This window comes from Ciconia boyciana, chromosome 28 (genome assembly GCF_034638445.1).
Source record: "Ciconia boyciana chromosome 28, ASM3463844v1, whole genome shotgun sequence".
Taxonomy (NCBI): domain Eukaryota; kingdom Metazoa; phylum Chordata; class Aves; order Ciconiiformes; family Ciconiidae; genus Ciconia; species Ciconia boyciana.
The window spans coordinates 2118815-2133169 of record NC_132961.1 but is presented as its reverse complement, the minus strand read 5'-3'; the positions used below and the strand labels follow the sequence as shown (position 1 = coordinate 2133169).

Sequence of the window (14355 nt, the reverse complement as noted above, 5' to 3'; positions counted from 1 at the left end):
GGGTGTTGCGCAAGGCGGGGCGGGGCGGTGCCGCCCCACGGGCGGCGTGGGGGGCAGCGGGGTGGGGCGGTGCCGCCCCACGGGTGTGGGGGAAGCGGTGCCCCGCCCGCCGCGGCTCCGTGCGATCGCGGCGGCTCCGTGCGGTGCTGCCAGGTACGGGGGGACCGGGGCTGCTCCATCCACGGGGACCGCGGCACGGCGTGGGGGGGGGGGGACGGGGGGAGGCAGCCACCGCGTGGGGTGGCCGTGGCGGGGGGGAAGCAGCTGCCATGTGGGGGGAGCCCCACAGGACTCGGACCCCCGCGTGGGCTGGCTGCGGAGCAGTGACACGCGGCGGGGGTGCGGGTGAGCCCGCCGTGGGGCACCCGTGGGGCGGCCCCGTGTCCCGACCTCTCCCTGCCCTCCCCCCCCACCCCACGCTGTTGCCTGGCGCCGGGCCGGGCCACCCCCGCGGGACCGGGTGCGGGTGTTGTCCCGTGTCCCCCCCCACGGGACCCGTTGCCACGGCGCCGCGTGGGGCCCCCGGGACCCGCGTGGAGGGGGGGGGGGTGGAGGCAGCTCCAGCGCCGGTCCCATCGTTCCGCTCATCCCCTCCCCCTGCGATCCCACCGTGTGTGTTCCCCCACCCCCACGCAGGTCCGGGTCCCGCGTGGGTGTTGTCCTTGTGTGTCGTGTCCGTGTCGTCGTCCCCGTCCCCCCCCCCCATGTCGCGGGGGTACTTCCAGCATGGCGGCGTCACCTTCCCGGGGCTCCTCTACTCCCCCCGGGGGCTCGAGGCCGCTCGCGATTTCCCCGTGGAGGACGACGACGTCTTCAATGTCACCTACCAGAAATCGGGTAGGGGACACGGGGGGACGTGGGGGGACCCGAGGTGGGGGGGGGGGACACGACACCCTGGAGGACCTCAGGGACCCCCCAAGGGACCTTGGGGACCCCAAAGGGACCCGAATCAACACAGGGACTCCCCAGAAGACTGCTGGGACCCCCAAGGGACCCCGGGGACCCCCAAGGGGTCTCAGTGGGACCGTGGGGATGCCACAAGGGACATCGAGCACATCTAAGTGACCTCAGGGACCCTAAAGGGACATCAGGGACCCCCCCCCCCCAAAGGACCTCGGGGATCCCAAAGGGACTTCAGGGACCCTGAAAGGACCCCAGGATCCCCCACCCCACCCCATAGACCCCTGGGACGTCAAAGGGACCCCCCAGGCAACCTCAGGGATGCCTCAAGGACCTCGAGACTCCCCAAGGGACCCCCCAAAGGGACCCCAAAGGGACCCAAGGGACCTCAGGGGACCCCTCAAGGACCTTAGAGCTTCCCAAAATGGACCCCAGGGACCCCCCAAGGGACCTCGAGGATCTCAGAGGCTCCCAAAGGGACCCCCTTGAGGGACCCTAGGGATGTCCCAGTGCACCCCAGGGACCCCTCGAGGACCTTGGAGACCCCCAAAGGGACCCCAGGGGTACCCCGATGGACCCCAGGGACCCCTCGAGGACCTTGGAGACCCCCCAAAGGGACCCCAGGGGTACCCCGATGGACCTCAGGGACCCCTCAAGGACCTTAGAATCCCCCCAAGGGACCCCAGGGAGACCCCAAAGGGAGCCCCAAGGGACCCCAGGGACCCCTCAAGGACCTTAGAGTCCCCTCAAGGGACCCCAGGGATACCCCAAGGGACCCCAGGGACCCCTCAAGGACCTTAGAGTCCCCCCAAGGGACCCCAGGGAGACCCCAAAGGGAGCCCCAAGGGACCCCTCAAGGACCTTAGAGTCCCCCCAAGGGACCCCAGGGAGACCCCAATGGACATCAGGGACCCCAGGGATACCCCAAGGGACCCCAGGGACCCCTCAAGGACCTTAGAGTCCCCCCAAGGGACCCCAGGGAGACCCCAATGGACATCAGGGACCCCAGGGATACCCCAAGGGACCCCAGGGACCCCTCAAGGACCTTAGAGTCCCCCCAAGGGACCCCAGGGAGACCCCAAAGGGAGCCCCAAGGGACCCCTCAAGGACCTTAGAGTCCCCCCAAGGGACCCCAGGGAGACCCCAATGGACATCAGGGACACCCCAAGGGACCCCAGGGACCCCTCAAGGACCTTAGAGTCCCCCCAAGGGACCCCAGGGAGACGCCAAAGGGAGCCCCAAGGGACCCCAGGGACCCCTCAAGGACCTTAGAGTCCCCCCAAGGGACCCCAGGGAGACCCCAATGGCATCAGGGACCCCAGGGACCCCTCAAGGACCTTAGAGTCCCCCCAAGGGACCCCAGGGAGACCCCAATGGACATCAGGGACCCCTCAAGGACCTTAGAGTCCCCCCAAGGGACCCCAGGGATACCCCAAGGGACCCCAGGGACCCCTCAAGGACCTTAGAGTCCCCCCAAGGGACCCCAGGGAGACCCCAATGGACATCAGGGACCCCAGGGAGACCCCAAAGGGAGCCCCAAGGGACCCCTCAAGGACCTTAGAGTCCCCCCAAGGGACCCCAGGGAGACCCCAATGGACATCAGGGACCCCAGGGATACCCCAAGGGACCCCAGGGACCCCTCAAGGGCCTTAGGGTCCCCCAAGGGACCCCAGGAGACCCCAATGGACATCAGGGACCCCAGGATACCCCAAGGGACCCCAGGGACCCCTCAAGGACCTTAGAGTCCCCCCAAGGGACCCCAGGGATACCCCAAGGGACATCAGGGAGACCCCAAAGGGAGCCCCAAGGGACCCCAGGGATCCCTCAAGGACCTTAGAGTCCCCCCAAGGGACCCCAGGGAGACCCCAATGGACATCAGGGACCCCAGGGAGACCCCAAAGGGAGCCCCAAGGGACCCCTCAAGGACCTTAGAGTCCCCCCAAGGGACCCCAGGGAGACCCCAATGGACATCAGGGACCCCAGGGACACCCCAAGGGACCCCAGGGACCCCTCAAGGACCTTAGAGTCCCCCCAAGGGACCCCAGGGAGATCCCAAAGGGAGCCCCAAGGGACCCCAGGGACCCCTCAAGGACCTTAGAGTCCCCCCAAGGGACCCCAGGGATACCCCAAGGGACATCAGGGACCCCTCAAGGACCTTAGAGTCCCCCCAAGGGACCCCAGGGAGACCCCCAAGGGACCCCTCAAGGACCTTAGAGTCCCCCCAAGGGACCCCAGGGAGACCCCAAAGGGAGCCCCAAGGGACCCCAAGGGACCCCAGGGACCCCTCAAGGACCTTAGAGTCCCCCAGGAGACCCCAAAGGGAGCCCCAAGGGACCCCTCAAGGACCTTAGAGTCCCCTCAAGGACCTTAGAGTCCCCCCAAGGGACCCCAGGGATACCCCAAGGGACATCAGGGAGACCCCAAAGGGAGCCCCAAGGGACCCCCGGGACCCCTCAAGGGCCCTAGAGTCCCCCCCAAGGGCCCCCAGGGAGACCCCAATGGACATCAGGGACCCCAGGGACACCCCAAGGGACCCCGGGGACCCCTCAAGGACCTTAGAGTCCCCCCAAGGGACCCCAGGGAGACCCCAATGGACATCAGGGACCCCTCAAGGACCTTAGAGTCCCCCCAAGGGACCCCAGGGAGACCCCAAAGGGAGCCCCAAGGGACCCCAGGGACCCCTCAAGGACCTTAGAGTCCCCCCAAGGGACCCCAGGGAGACCCCAGTGGACATCAGGGACCCCACGGACACCCCAAGGGACCCCAGGGACCCCTCAAGGACCTTAGAGTCCCCCCAAGGGACCCCAGGGAGATCCCAAAGGGAGCCCCAAGGGACCCCAGGGACCCCTCAAGGACCTTAGAGTCCCCCCAAGGGACCCCAGGGATACCCCAAGGGACATCAGGGAGACCCCAAAGGGAGCCCCAAGGGACCCCGGGGACCCCTCAAGGACCTTAGAGTCCCCCCAAGGGACCCCAGGGAGACCCCAAAGGGAGCCCCAAGGGACCCCTCAAGGACCTTAGAGTCCCCCCAAGGGACCCCAGGGAGACCCCAAGGGACCCCAGGGATACCCCAAGGGACATCAGGGACGCCAGGGCCCCCCCAAGGGCCCCAGAGGACCCACACCCCCTCCCCCCCCCAGGCACGGTGTGGATGCTGGAGATCCTGAGCCTGATCCGCAGCGACGGGGACCCGCGCTGGTGCCGGTCGGTGCCCAACTGGGACCGGGGTCCCTGGCTGGAGACGGTGCTGGGGCTGCGGCGGGCGCAGAGGAATCCCCGGCCCCGGCTCATCAGCTCCCACCTCCCCGTCCAGCTCTTCCCCAAGGCTTTCTTCACCTCCAAGGCCAAGGTCGGGTTCGGGGGGGGGCGGGTAGGGGGGGCTGGGGGGTGTCCCCACGCGTGGGACCCATGGATGTGTCATGTCCCCCTCCCAGGTCATCTACACGGTGAGGAACCCCAAGGACGTCCTGGTTTCTCTCTACCACTTTGCCCGGATTTTCCGGCCCTACAAGGATCCCGGGAGCCTGGAGCAGTTTCTGGAGAAGTTCCTGGAGGGAGACGGTCTGGGGGTCTGGGGGCACGGGGGTGTTGGGGGTGCAGGGGGGCTGGGTTGGTGTAGGAGCTGCTATGGGTGGGCAGTTGTGGGGTGTCAGTGGGTCTGTAGGGGCTGCGAGGGGGCACTATGGCGGGGCTATGGGGTGTAAGTGGGGGGCTGTAGGGGTTGATAATGGGGGGCACTATGGGGTGGTTATAGGGGCACTATGGGGTGTCTGGGGGCTGTAGAGGCTGCTGGGGGGGCATGAGCAGGCTATGGGGGTCAATGGGGCCATAGGGGGCTACTGGGTGTCTGGGGGCTATGGGGTGTCAGTGGGGCTGTGAGGGCTACTATGGGGTGGGCTATAGGGGTTGCTCAGGGAGGCACCATGGGGGGGCTGTAGGGGTTGCTATGGGGGGGCTATAGGGTGTTAGTGGGGCTATAGGGGCTGCTATGGGGGGCACCATGGAGGGACTATGGGGTGTCAGTGGTTTTGGGGGAACACGGGTGTTTCTGGAGGGGCCGGGTTTGGGGTGGGGGCTGGGGGTCCCGTGTCGTCGTGTCGTGTGTCCCTCCCCCTGCCGGTCCCTGCCCCCCCCTGCCCCCCCAGTGCCCTTTGGGTCCTGGTTCGAGCACGTCCGGGGGTGGCTGGAGCTGCGCGGCCGCGAGAACTTCTTCTGCATCAGCTACGAGGAGCTGCAGCAGGTCTGGCCCCCGCTGTGTCCCCGCTGTGTCCCCGCTGTGTCCCCGTGTGACCCCACGTGTCCCCGTGTCTCCCTGTATCCCAGTGTCCCCTGGTGTCCCCCTGGCAGGACCTATGTGGCAGCGTGGGGTGTCTCTGTGCCCCACACCCTGTGAGTGTCCCCCATGTCCTCAGGGTCCCCCTGTGTCCCTGATGTCCCCCTGTGTCCCTGATGTCCCCCTGTGTCCCTGATGTCCCCCAGTGTCCCCATGTCCCCTCGTGTCCCCCCTAGGACCTGCGCGGCAGCATGGAGCATCTCAGTGCCCCACACGCTGTGTGTCCCCCTCATTTCCCCCATGTTTCCAGTGTCCCCCAGTGTCCCCATGTCCTGCCATGTCCCGCCATGTCCCCTCCAGGACCTGTGTGGCAGCATGGAGCATCCCTGTGTCCCCCATGTCCCTGATGTCCCCCCATGTCCCCCCAGGACCTGCGCGGCAGCGTGGAGCATCTGTGTCCCCCCGTGTCCCCCGTGTCCCCCATGTCCCTGATGTCCCCCGTGTCCCCCCATGTCCCCATGTCCCTGATGTCCCCCGTGTCCCCCCAGGACCTGCGCGGCAGCGTGGAGCATCTCTGTGTCCCCCCGTGTCCCCCCATGTCCCTGATGTCCCCCGTGTCCCCCCAGGACCTGCGTGGCAGCGTGGAGCATCTCTGTGTCCCCCCCGTGTCCCCCCATGTCCCTGATGTCCCCCGTGTCCCCCATGTCCCTGATGTCCCCCGTGTCCCCCAGGACCTGCGCGGCAGCGTGGAGCATCTCTGTGTCCCCCCATGTCCCCATATCCCTGATGTCCCCCGTGTCCCCCCATGTCCCCATATCCCTGATGTCCCCCTGTGTCCCCCCATGTCCCTGATGTCCCCCGTGTCCCCCAGGACCTGCGCGGCAGCGTGGAGCATCTCTGTGTCCCCCCCGTGTCCCCTAATGTCCCTGATGTCCCCCGTGTCCCCCCATGTCCCTGATGTCCCCCGTGTCCCCCAGGACCTGCGCGGCAGCGTGGAGCATCTCTGTGTCCCCCCGTGTCCCCTAATGTCCCTGATGTCCCCCGTGTCCCCCCATGTCCCTGATGTCCCCCGTGTCCCCCAGGACCTGCGCGGCAGCGTGGAGCATCTCTGTGTCCCCCCCGTGTCCCCATATCCCTGATGTCCCCCGTGTCCCCCCATGTCCCCATATCCCTGATGTCCCCCTGTGTCCCCCATGTCCCTGATGTCCCCCGTGTCCCCCCAGGACCTGCGCGGCAGCGTGGAGCATCTCTGTGTCCCCCCGTGTCCCCTAATGTCCCTGATGTCCCCCGTGTCCCCCATGTCCCTGATGTCCCCCGTGTCCCCCCAGGACCTGCGCAGCAGCGTGGAGCATCTCTGTGTCCCCCCGTGTCCCCTAATGTCCCTGATGTCCCCCGTGTCCCCCCATGTCCCTGATGTCCCCCGTGTCCCCCAGGACCTGCGCGGCAGCGTGGAGCATCTCTGTGTCCCCCCGTGTCCCCTAATGTCCCTGATGTCCCCCCGTGTCCCCCCATGTCCCTGATGTCCCCCGTGTCCCCCAGGACCTGCGCGGCAGCGTGGAGCATCTCTGTGTCCCCCCATGTCCCCATATCCCTGATGTCCCCCGTGTCCCCCCCATGTCCCCATATCCCTGATGTCCCCTGTGTCCCCCATGTCCCTGATGTCCCCCCGTGTCCCCCCAGGACCTGCGCGGCAGCGTGGAGCATCTCTGTGTCCCCCCGTGTCCCCTAATGTCCCTGATGTCCCCCGTGTCCCCCCATGTCCCTGATGTCCCCCGTGTCCCCCCAGGACCTGCGCGGCAGCGTGGAGCATCTCTGTGTCCCCCCATGTCCCCTAATGTCCCTGATGTCCCCCATGTCCCCATGTCCCTGATGTCCCCCGTGTCCCCCCAGGACCTGCGCGGCAGCGTGGAGCATCTCTGTGTCCCCCCGTGTCCCCTAATGTCCCTGATGTCCCCCGTGTCCCCCCATGTCCCTGATGTCCCCCCGTGTCCCCCCAGGACCTGCGCGGCAGCGTGGAGCGCCTCTGCGCCTTCCTGGGGCGGGGGCTGAGCGCGGAGGCGCTGGACGCGGTGGTGGCCAACGCTTCCTTCGCCGCCATGAGCCGCAACCGCATGAGCAACTTCAGCCTCTCCCCCCTCTTCATCCTCGACCTGCGGCGCGGCCCCTTCCTGCGCAAGGGTGGGGACATGGGGACAAGGGGACCTGGGGATGTGGGGATGGGGGTGTGGGCGAGGGGACATGGGGACAAGGACGAGGACATGGGGATGGGGACGTGGGGATGGGGACAAGGAGACGTGGGGATGGGGACGTGGGGACCTGGGGACAGGGATGGGGACATGGGGATGTGGGGATGGGGACAAGGGGATGTGGGGACGGGGACATGGGAATGGGGACATGGGGACAGGGACAGCAACACGTGGCACGGCCCCTTCTTGCACAAGGGTGGGGACATGGGGACGAGGGGACCTGGGGATGTGGGGATGGGGGTGTGGGCGAGGGGACATGGGGATGAGGATGTGGGGATGGGGACAAGGAGACGTGGGGATGGGGACATGGGGACCTGGGGACAGGGATGGGGACATGGGGATGGGGACAAGGAGACATGGGGATGGGGACATGGGGACCTGGGGACAGGGATGGGGACATGGGGACGTGGGGATGGGGACAAAGGGACGTGGGGACAAGGACATGGGGATGGGGACATGGGGACAGGGACAGCAACACGTGGCACGGCCCCTTCTTGCACAAGGGTGGAGATGGGGGGATGGGGACATGGAGACCTGGGGACGTGGGGGTGTGGTGCAGCCCCTTTCTGTGCGAGGGTGGGGACAGGGATGGGGACAAGGGGATATGGGGATGGGGACGTGGGGACCAGGATGTGGAGGTGGGGACAAGGGGACAGGGACATCGGTATGTGGCACAACTCCTTCCTGCGCAATGGTGGGGATGGTGGGACATGGGGATGGGGACAGGGATGAGGACGTGGGGACATGGGGATGGGGACATCGGCATGGGGCACGGGTGGGGACGGGGACAGTGGGACAGGGACAGGGGGAGGGGGACGTGGACGTAGGAAGGGAGAAGTGGTGATGGCAACGGGGACCTTGGGACATGAGGATGGGGACAGGGACTTCAGGACAAGGGGATGGGGACAGGGACAAGCTGGGGGACACGGGCATCGGGGACATTGGGAACAGGATTGGGGGCGAACTGGGGGCACTGGGAACAGGGTGGGGAGTTGGGGGGCACTGGGAATGGGGGTCCAGGAGGAGCTGGGGGGTCCCTGGGGGCTCAAGTGGTTCCTCAGGGCTATGGGGGGTCCTGGGGGGGTTTGGGGGTTCCCAAGGGCTATGGGGGGTACCGGTGGGGTCCCTGGGGAGGGTCCGGGGGGGTCATCGCCCCGTGTGCCCCCAGGGATCTCCGGGGACTGGAAGAATCACCTGACGGCGGAGCAGAGCGCCCGCTTCGACCGGGTCTACCAGGAGCGCATGGCCGGGCTGGGGGTCACCTTCCCCTGGGACCCCCCCCCGCAGCCCCCCCCCGCCCTCAGCCCCCTGCCCGGGACCCCCAGGACTCCCCCGAGGAGGAGACCCCCCTGGGACTCCCCCAGGACCCCCCCGACCCGCCCCCCAGCTCCCCATTGACCCCTGAGCGGTGCCGGAGGGGGGGTCCCCACCGCCAAGGGAGGGTGTAGTGGTTAGAGTGGAAGGGCGTCCCCCCAGGATCGGGCCCCTCCAGGATGGGGGTGGGGCATCACGGTTGGTGTCTCAATAAAGCTGCTCTGTTGGGGGTCCTGGGGCCGCCCCCCCCCAAGGTCACGCGGTTTGGGTTTATTCCACCACGTTTTAATAATCTCTGTGTCGTGTGTCCCCCCCCAACAGCACCTGGGGTCCCCGGGGGTCCCAAGACCCCCCCAATTCACTTGGGGTGCAGTGGGATGGGGGACAGTGAGTCCCACTTGTCCCCAATCTCCTGCCCCCCTTTGTCCCCCTGCCCCCCACCTCCTCCTGCCCCCCATGTCCCCCCATGCCCCATCTCCTGCCCCCCATCCCGTCCCTCACGTCCTCCTGCCCCGCCTTGTCCCCAATCCCTGCCTGCTTCCCTGCCTGCACCCTCCATCCCTCCCTGCACCCTCCATCCCTGCCTGCTTCCCTGCCTGCACCCTCCTTCCCTGCCTGCACCCCTGCCTGCTTCCCTGCCTGCACCCTCCATCCCTGCCTGCACCCTCCTTCCCCCCTGCCTGCACCCCCATCCCCTGCCCGCTCCCCCCCACCCCGTGCAGACGCTGCGTCACCTTCAAACTTTATATTTTTTATTGTTTTCTTCCAAAAACAAGTTTATATTTCTTTTCTCTTAAAAAAAAAAGATTAAAAAAAGGGGCCGAGCTGGGGCCCGAGTCAATAAATTACGGCGGCCCGCGGGGGAGGGGTCCCTGAGCGTCGGGGGGTCCCCGGGAGCGGGCGGGGGGTAATTAATTAATTAATAATAATAATTAACAATAAAATAAGGAGGGCAATACGATAAGGCTAATAAATAACAATAAATTAGGGGGCGGCGGCGTCACAGCTTGTTGCGCAGCAGGACGAGGGCGCGGGAGGCCCAGTCCAGGTAGAGGTGGAGGCTGTGGAAGATGGCGTGGCCGGCCTGCACGGCCGCCCAGGGCGAGCCGGGGGCGGGCAGCGGCGGCTGCGGGGCGCTGGGGCGGGTCAGGCTCAGGCGGGACAGCTGGGGACGGGGGACACGCGTGGGCGGGCGTGGACACGCGTGGGGGGGAAACACGCGTGGGGGGGGGGATGCGCGGCGCCGGGGTAGGGATAGCGGGGGAAGCCACGCCCCGTTGGCAAAGGACACGCCCCACCCGGCGCGGGAGCTCCGCCCCTTCGCGACGGACGCGCCCCCCGCCGCAGCGGCCCCGCCCCCTCCGCGCTTGCCCCGCCTCCCTTCCAGACAGGTGCTTGCGGTGAGCAAGCCCCGCCCCCAGGCAGACAGCCCCCGCCCCTCCTGGCAGAAACTCCGCCCCTACTTTAGCACCAGAAGCCGCGCCCCGTCAGCCAGGCCACGCCCCTCCACCCCACTCTCCGCCCTCAGCGGCCCCGCCCCCTCGCCGGAGCCCCGCCTCTTTCCCGCCAGCCTCATCCCAGAGCCCCTCACCCCGCCCCCCAAGCCCCGCCCCCGAGGCCCCTCCCACCAGGTGTTCGATGCGGCCGAAGCCCCGCCTCTTTCCCCGCCAGCCTCATCCCAGAGCCCTCACCGCGCCCGGCCGAAGCCCCGCCCCCAGCTCCGCCCCGGGGCCCCGCCCCGGAGCCCCGCCTACCAGGTGGTCCAGCCGCCGCAGCAGCCGGTCCAGGCGGGCCTGCAGGGCTCCCAGCTCGGGCTCCAGCGGCCGCAGCGCCGGCCCCGCCCGCCGCAGCCACTCCAGGTGCCGCTGGTACCGCTGCAGGTCCCCGCTCAGCCGCCCCAGCGCCCCCGCCGCCTGCGCCGCACGTCAGGGCCGCGCCCGTGGCGGGGGAGCCCCCTCCCACCCGCGGGAACCCGCTGCCACGCCCGGGGAACCCACACACCCCACCCCACCCCCCCACCCCCGCTCCGGGGAACCCATACCCACCCATCCCCAGGACCGCGGGGACCCCACGGGGAACCCATACCCACGGGGAACCTGCTCCCAGGATGGCGGGGACCCCACGGGGAACCTGCTCGCAGGAAGGAGGGGACCCCACGGGGAACAAGCTCCCGCCCACGGGGACACCATACCCACGGGGAACATGCTACCATGCCCAGGGGGACCCCACGGGGAACACACCCCCGCCCACGGGGAACACATGCCCACGGGGAACCCGCTCCCAGGACCGGGCAGACCCCACGGGGAACATGCTCCCACCCACGGGGAATCCACTCCTACACAGGGGGAACACGATCCCGTACCCAAAGGGACCCCACTCCCACACCCACGGGGACCCCAAGCCCAGGGCGACCCTGCTCCCACACCCACAAGGTCCACACTCCCACGGGGATCCCACTCCTATACCCACGAGACCCCTCTCCCACACCCAGAGAAGACCCCATGGACACAGTGACCCCGCTCCCACACCCACGGGCACCCCAATGACCTCAGCACCCCAAGCCCCCCTCCCACCCGTGTCCGTGTCCCCCCACGCCGCCCTACCTGGATGTTGGCCAGCTCCGGGGCACTCATGGAGAGGACGGGCAGCGAGTCCAGCTTGTGCTCCCCCTCCGCCGGGAACCGCGACTTCTGCCGGCGAGACGTGGGTTCAGCCCACGCGGGACCACCCCCACCACGCGTGGGGGGGCGGGGAGAGGGTTGGGGGGAGGTTGTGGGGCTGGGGGGGGGGCGGTGTTGAGCGGGGGGGGGATGAGGCTAAGCGGGGGGGGCGGGGCATGCCGTGGGGTGGCGTGGGGTTGCGTGGGGTGGCGTGGGGTGGGGGGGTACCCACGAGGAGCGCGAGGAAAGCCTTGGTGTCGCTGAGCAGGGCCTTGGCCAGGCTGATGACGCTGTCGAGGTCGGCGCGGGGGTCCGGGGGGCGCAGGCGGGGGGCGACCGCCAGCCCCGGGCACGGCCCCGGCCACAGCCCCGGCCACAGCCCCAGCAGCGCCAGCAGCGCCCGCCACAGCGAACCTGCGGGACGGAAACACGCGTGGGGTGTGGGTGGGGGAACCGCAGCCGCCTCCCGGGGATCCCCCGGGCTCCCGGTGTTCCCGGATGTCGCGGGGCTGGGGGCTCCCGGGGCTCCCGTGGATGTCGGGGATACCGGGGCTGGGGGTCCCGGGGACGTCGGGGATGTCGGGGATGGGGTTCCCGGAGCTCCCGGGGGTCCCGGGGACGTCGGGGCTGGGAGCTCCCGGGGGTCCCGGGGACGTCGGAGATGTCGGGGATGGGGTTCCCGGAGCTCCCGGGGGTCCCGGGGATGTCGGGGATACCGGGGCTGGGAGCTCCCGGAGGTCCCGGAGCTGCCGGTGCTGCGGGATCCTGGGGATGCCGGGGATGGGGAACCCGGGACCGGGGGCTCCCGGTGCTGCCGGGGCTGGGGGATCCCCGGACTGAGAGCTCCCGGTGCTCCCGGGGATGCCGGGACTGAGGGATCCCGGTGTTCCCGGGACTCCCGGGGCTGGGGGATCCCGGAGTTCCCGGGGCTGCCGGGGCTGAGGGATACCGGATACCGGCGCTCCCGGGGCTGGGGGATCCCAGGACTCTCGGAATTTGGGGATCCCGGGGCTGGGGCATCCCGGTGCTACCGGCATTACGGGGCGTCCCGGGGCTGGGGGCTCCCGGGAATGCCAGGACTGGGGATCCCGGGACGCGGAGCTACCGGGGAATCCCGGGGCCGGGGCATCGCGGTGCTCCCGGGATTGTCGGGGTTCCCGGGACTCCCGGGGCTGAGGGATCCCGGTGGTCCCGGGACTGGAAGATCCTGCGGATCCCGGTGCTCCCAGGGATGGGGGATCCCAGAGCTCCCGAAATTTGGGGTTCCCGGGGCCGGTGCCCCGGTAGCAGCGGTGGGCTGCGGGATCCCGGTGCTCCCTCCCGGTATTCCGGGGGATGCCGGGGCTGGGGGCTCCCGGGGCTCCCGGGATTTGGGGGCTCCCGGGGCAGCGTGGGCGGGGGTGCCCGTCCCGTCCCGTCCCGTCCGGTCCCGTCCCGGGGGCGGCGGGCGGGGGCGGGGGCGGCGGCGGCGGGCGCCGTCCTGTGAGGTCCGGGCTGGAAAGAGTGATGCGGGGTGAGTCAGGGGCGGGCGGCACCTGGGGAGCCCCCGCGAGTGGGGGGCCCACCCGCACGGGGAGAGGGAGGGGGGGGGTCCTCTGTGTGCGTGTGTGCGAGCCCGCACACCCCCGTCCGCGCGTGACGCCGTGTCCACGCGGGACACCCTCCCCCCACCCCCCGCCCCGCGCGCGCCTTCACACCTCTGCGGCCGGTGTCCACGCGTGTCCACGCGACACCCACCCACTCACCCCCTCCCCACGGAGGCGCGGCCGCCGCGGGCGGGCAGGTGCGCCGGGGCCGTTTGCGGTTTGAGGCGCGGCGGCAGCTGCCCGCGCCCCGAGGCGGCGGGGATGGACGCGCCCGGTCCCGCCGCGGCCGTGGGGTGGGTGTGTGTGTGTGGGGGGGTGTATTGGGGGGAGCAGGATCCACCCGCGGACACCCCCCACGCCCCCCACCCCGGGGGGGGGGGATAGAGAAGCGGCGGGGGAGGCACGGAGCTGCCCGGTCCCGGTGCCCCGGGGCTCGCCCGCTCCTTTCCCCCCCCCCCCACGCGTGTCTGCCCCCCACCCGCGTCGAGGCGGCACTTACTTGTCATGGCGGGGCGGGAGGGTCCTTCCCCGGGGTCCCCACGGGGCGGGACGGGGCCCTTCGCACCTGCGGGACCCACCCGCGGCGGGGCCGGGACCGTGGGGGGGGGGAGGGGGGGCCCTGCTGCCGTGCGAGGGGCTTGCACGCGCCCTTACACACTCACGGCCACGCTCACGCTGCCGTGTCCCCACTCACGCTCCCACGGACACGCTGACACGTTCCCACTCAGGCTGACGCGCTCCCACTCGCGCTCTTCCTGACACGCTCCCACTGTCACGGCCACGCTCCCACTCGCACTGCCCCACTCCCTGAGACACTCGCGGTCCCACGGACACGCTCCCACTCCCGCTCGCACCCACGCTCCCACTCAGAGTGACACCCTCCCCCTCTCACGGCCACACTCCGTGACACGCTCCCACTCTCACGCTCCCACTTACCCTCTCACGGACACTCTCCCACGGTCACGGACACTCTCCCACTCACCCTGACACGCTCCCACTCACACCCACGCTCCCACTCACACGCTCCCCCCCCCCCCTCCCACCACTCCAACGATAACACCGGCGGGAGGAGCCGCCGAGGCGTCAGCGGGGACTCGAGTGGGAGCGGCCGCCCGTGGCTCCGCGTGGCGGCGGGAGCGTGTCCGTGTGTCCCCGCGTGACGCCCCGGCTCCGCGCCGCCCCTTATATCCCGGCGCTGCCGCCGCCGGCGATGACACACGCCTGAGTCACGGCTTTTCCATTCAGCAACGCACCGGGGGGAGAGAAACCCCCCACGGCGGACACGGCGCGGGGGGCGGCGGGACACGCGGAACCCCCCCCCCCACAAGTCCCGTCCCCCCCCCCTCCACACACACCTCACCACCGCCCCACGCACC

General features: G+C 69.7%; 2 protein-coding genes across 2 annotated transcripts; one reads left to right on the top strand and one right to left on the bottom strand.

Moving 5' to 3' along the window:
- The first annotated feature begins 693 nt into the window (after positions 1-693).
- On the top strand, positions 694-8817 carry SULT2B1 (sulfotransferase family 2B member 1). The gene is made up of 6 exons (XM_072847699.1): positions 694-837; positions 4041-4249; positions 4335-4461; positions 5046-5140; positions 7171-7351; positions 8588-8817. The coding sequence occupies exons 1-6, from the start codon at positions 705-707 to the stop codon at positions 8815-8817; spliced, it is 975 nt and encodes a 324-aa protein (XP_072703800.1). The 5' UTR covers positions 694-704.
- Positions 8818-9474: 657 nt separating this feature from the next.
- Positions 9475-14122, bottom strand: IL11 (interleukin 11). The gene is made up of 5 exons (XM_072847765.1): positions 13479-14122; positions 11626-11807; positions 11337-11423; positions 10488-10646; positions 9475-9898 (listed from the first exon to the last, which is right to left on the bottom strand). Exons 1-5 carry the CDS (start codon positions 13483-13485, stop codon positions 9734-9736), a joined length of 600 nt encoding a protein of 199 aa, XP_072703866.1. The 5' UTR covers positions 13486-14122; the 3' UTR covers positions 9475-9733.
- Positions 14123-14355: the final 233 nt, after the last annotated feature.

Coding starts and splice junctions, on each gene's coding strand:
- SULT2B1 (XM_072847699.1), top strand. CDS start 705: ATGTCGCGGGGGTACTTCCAGCATGGCGGCGTCACCTTCCCGGGGCTC. Junction 5,141..7,170: donor GCTACGAGGAGCTGCAGCAG/GTCTGGCCCCCG, acceptor GTGTCCCCCCAG/GACCTGCGCGGCAGCGTGGA. Junction 7,352..8,587: donor CGGCCCCTTCCTGCGCAAGG/GTGGGGACATGG, acceptor GTGTGCCCCCAG/GGATCTCCGGGGACTGGAAG.
- IL11 (XM_072847765.1), bottom strand. Junction 11,424..11,625: donor AGGCTTTCCTCGCGCTCCTC/GTGGGTACCCCC, acceptor TCTCGCCGGCAG/AAGTCGCGGTTCCCGGCGGA. Junction 9,899..10,487: donor TGCGGCGGCTGGACCACCTG/GTAGGCGGGGCT, acceptor CCCCGTCCCCAG/CTGTCCCGCCTGAGCCTGAC.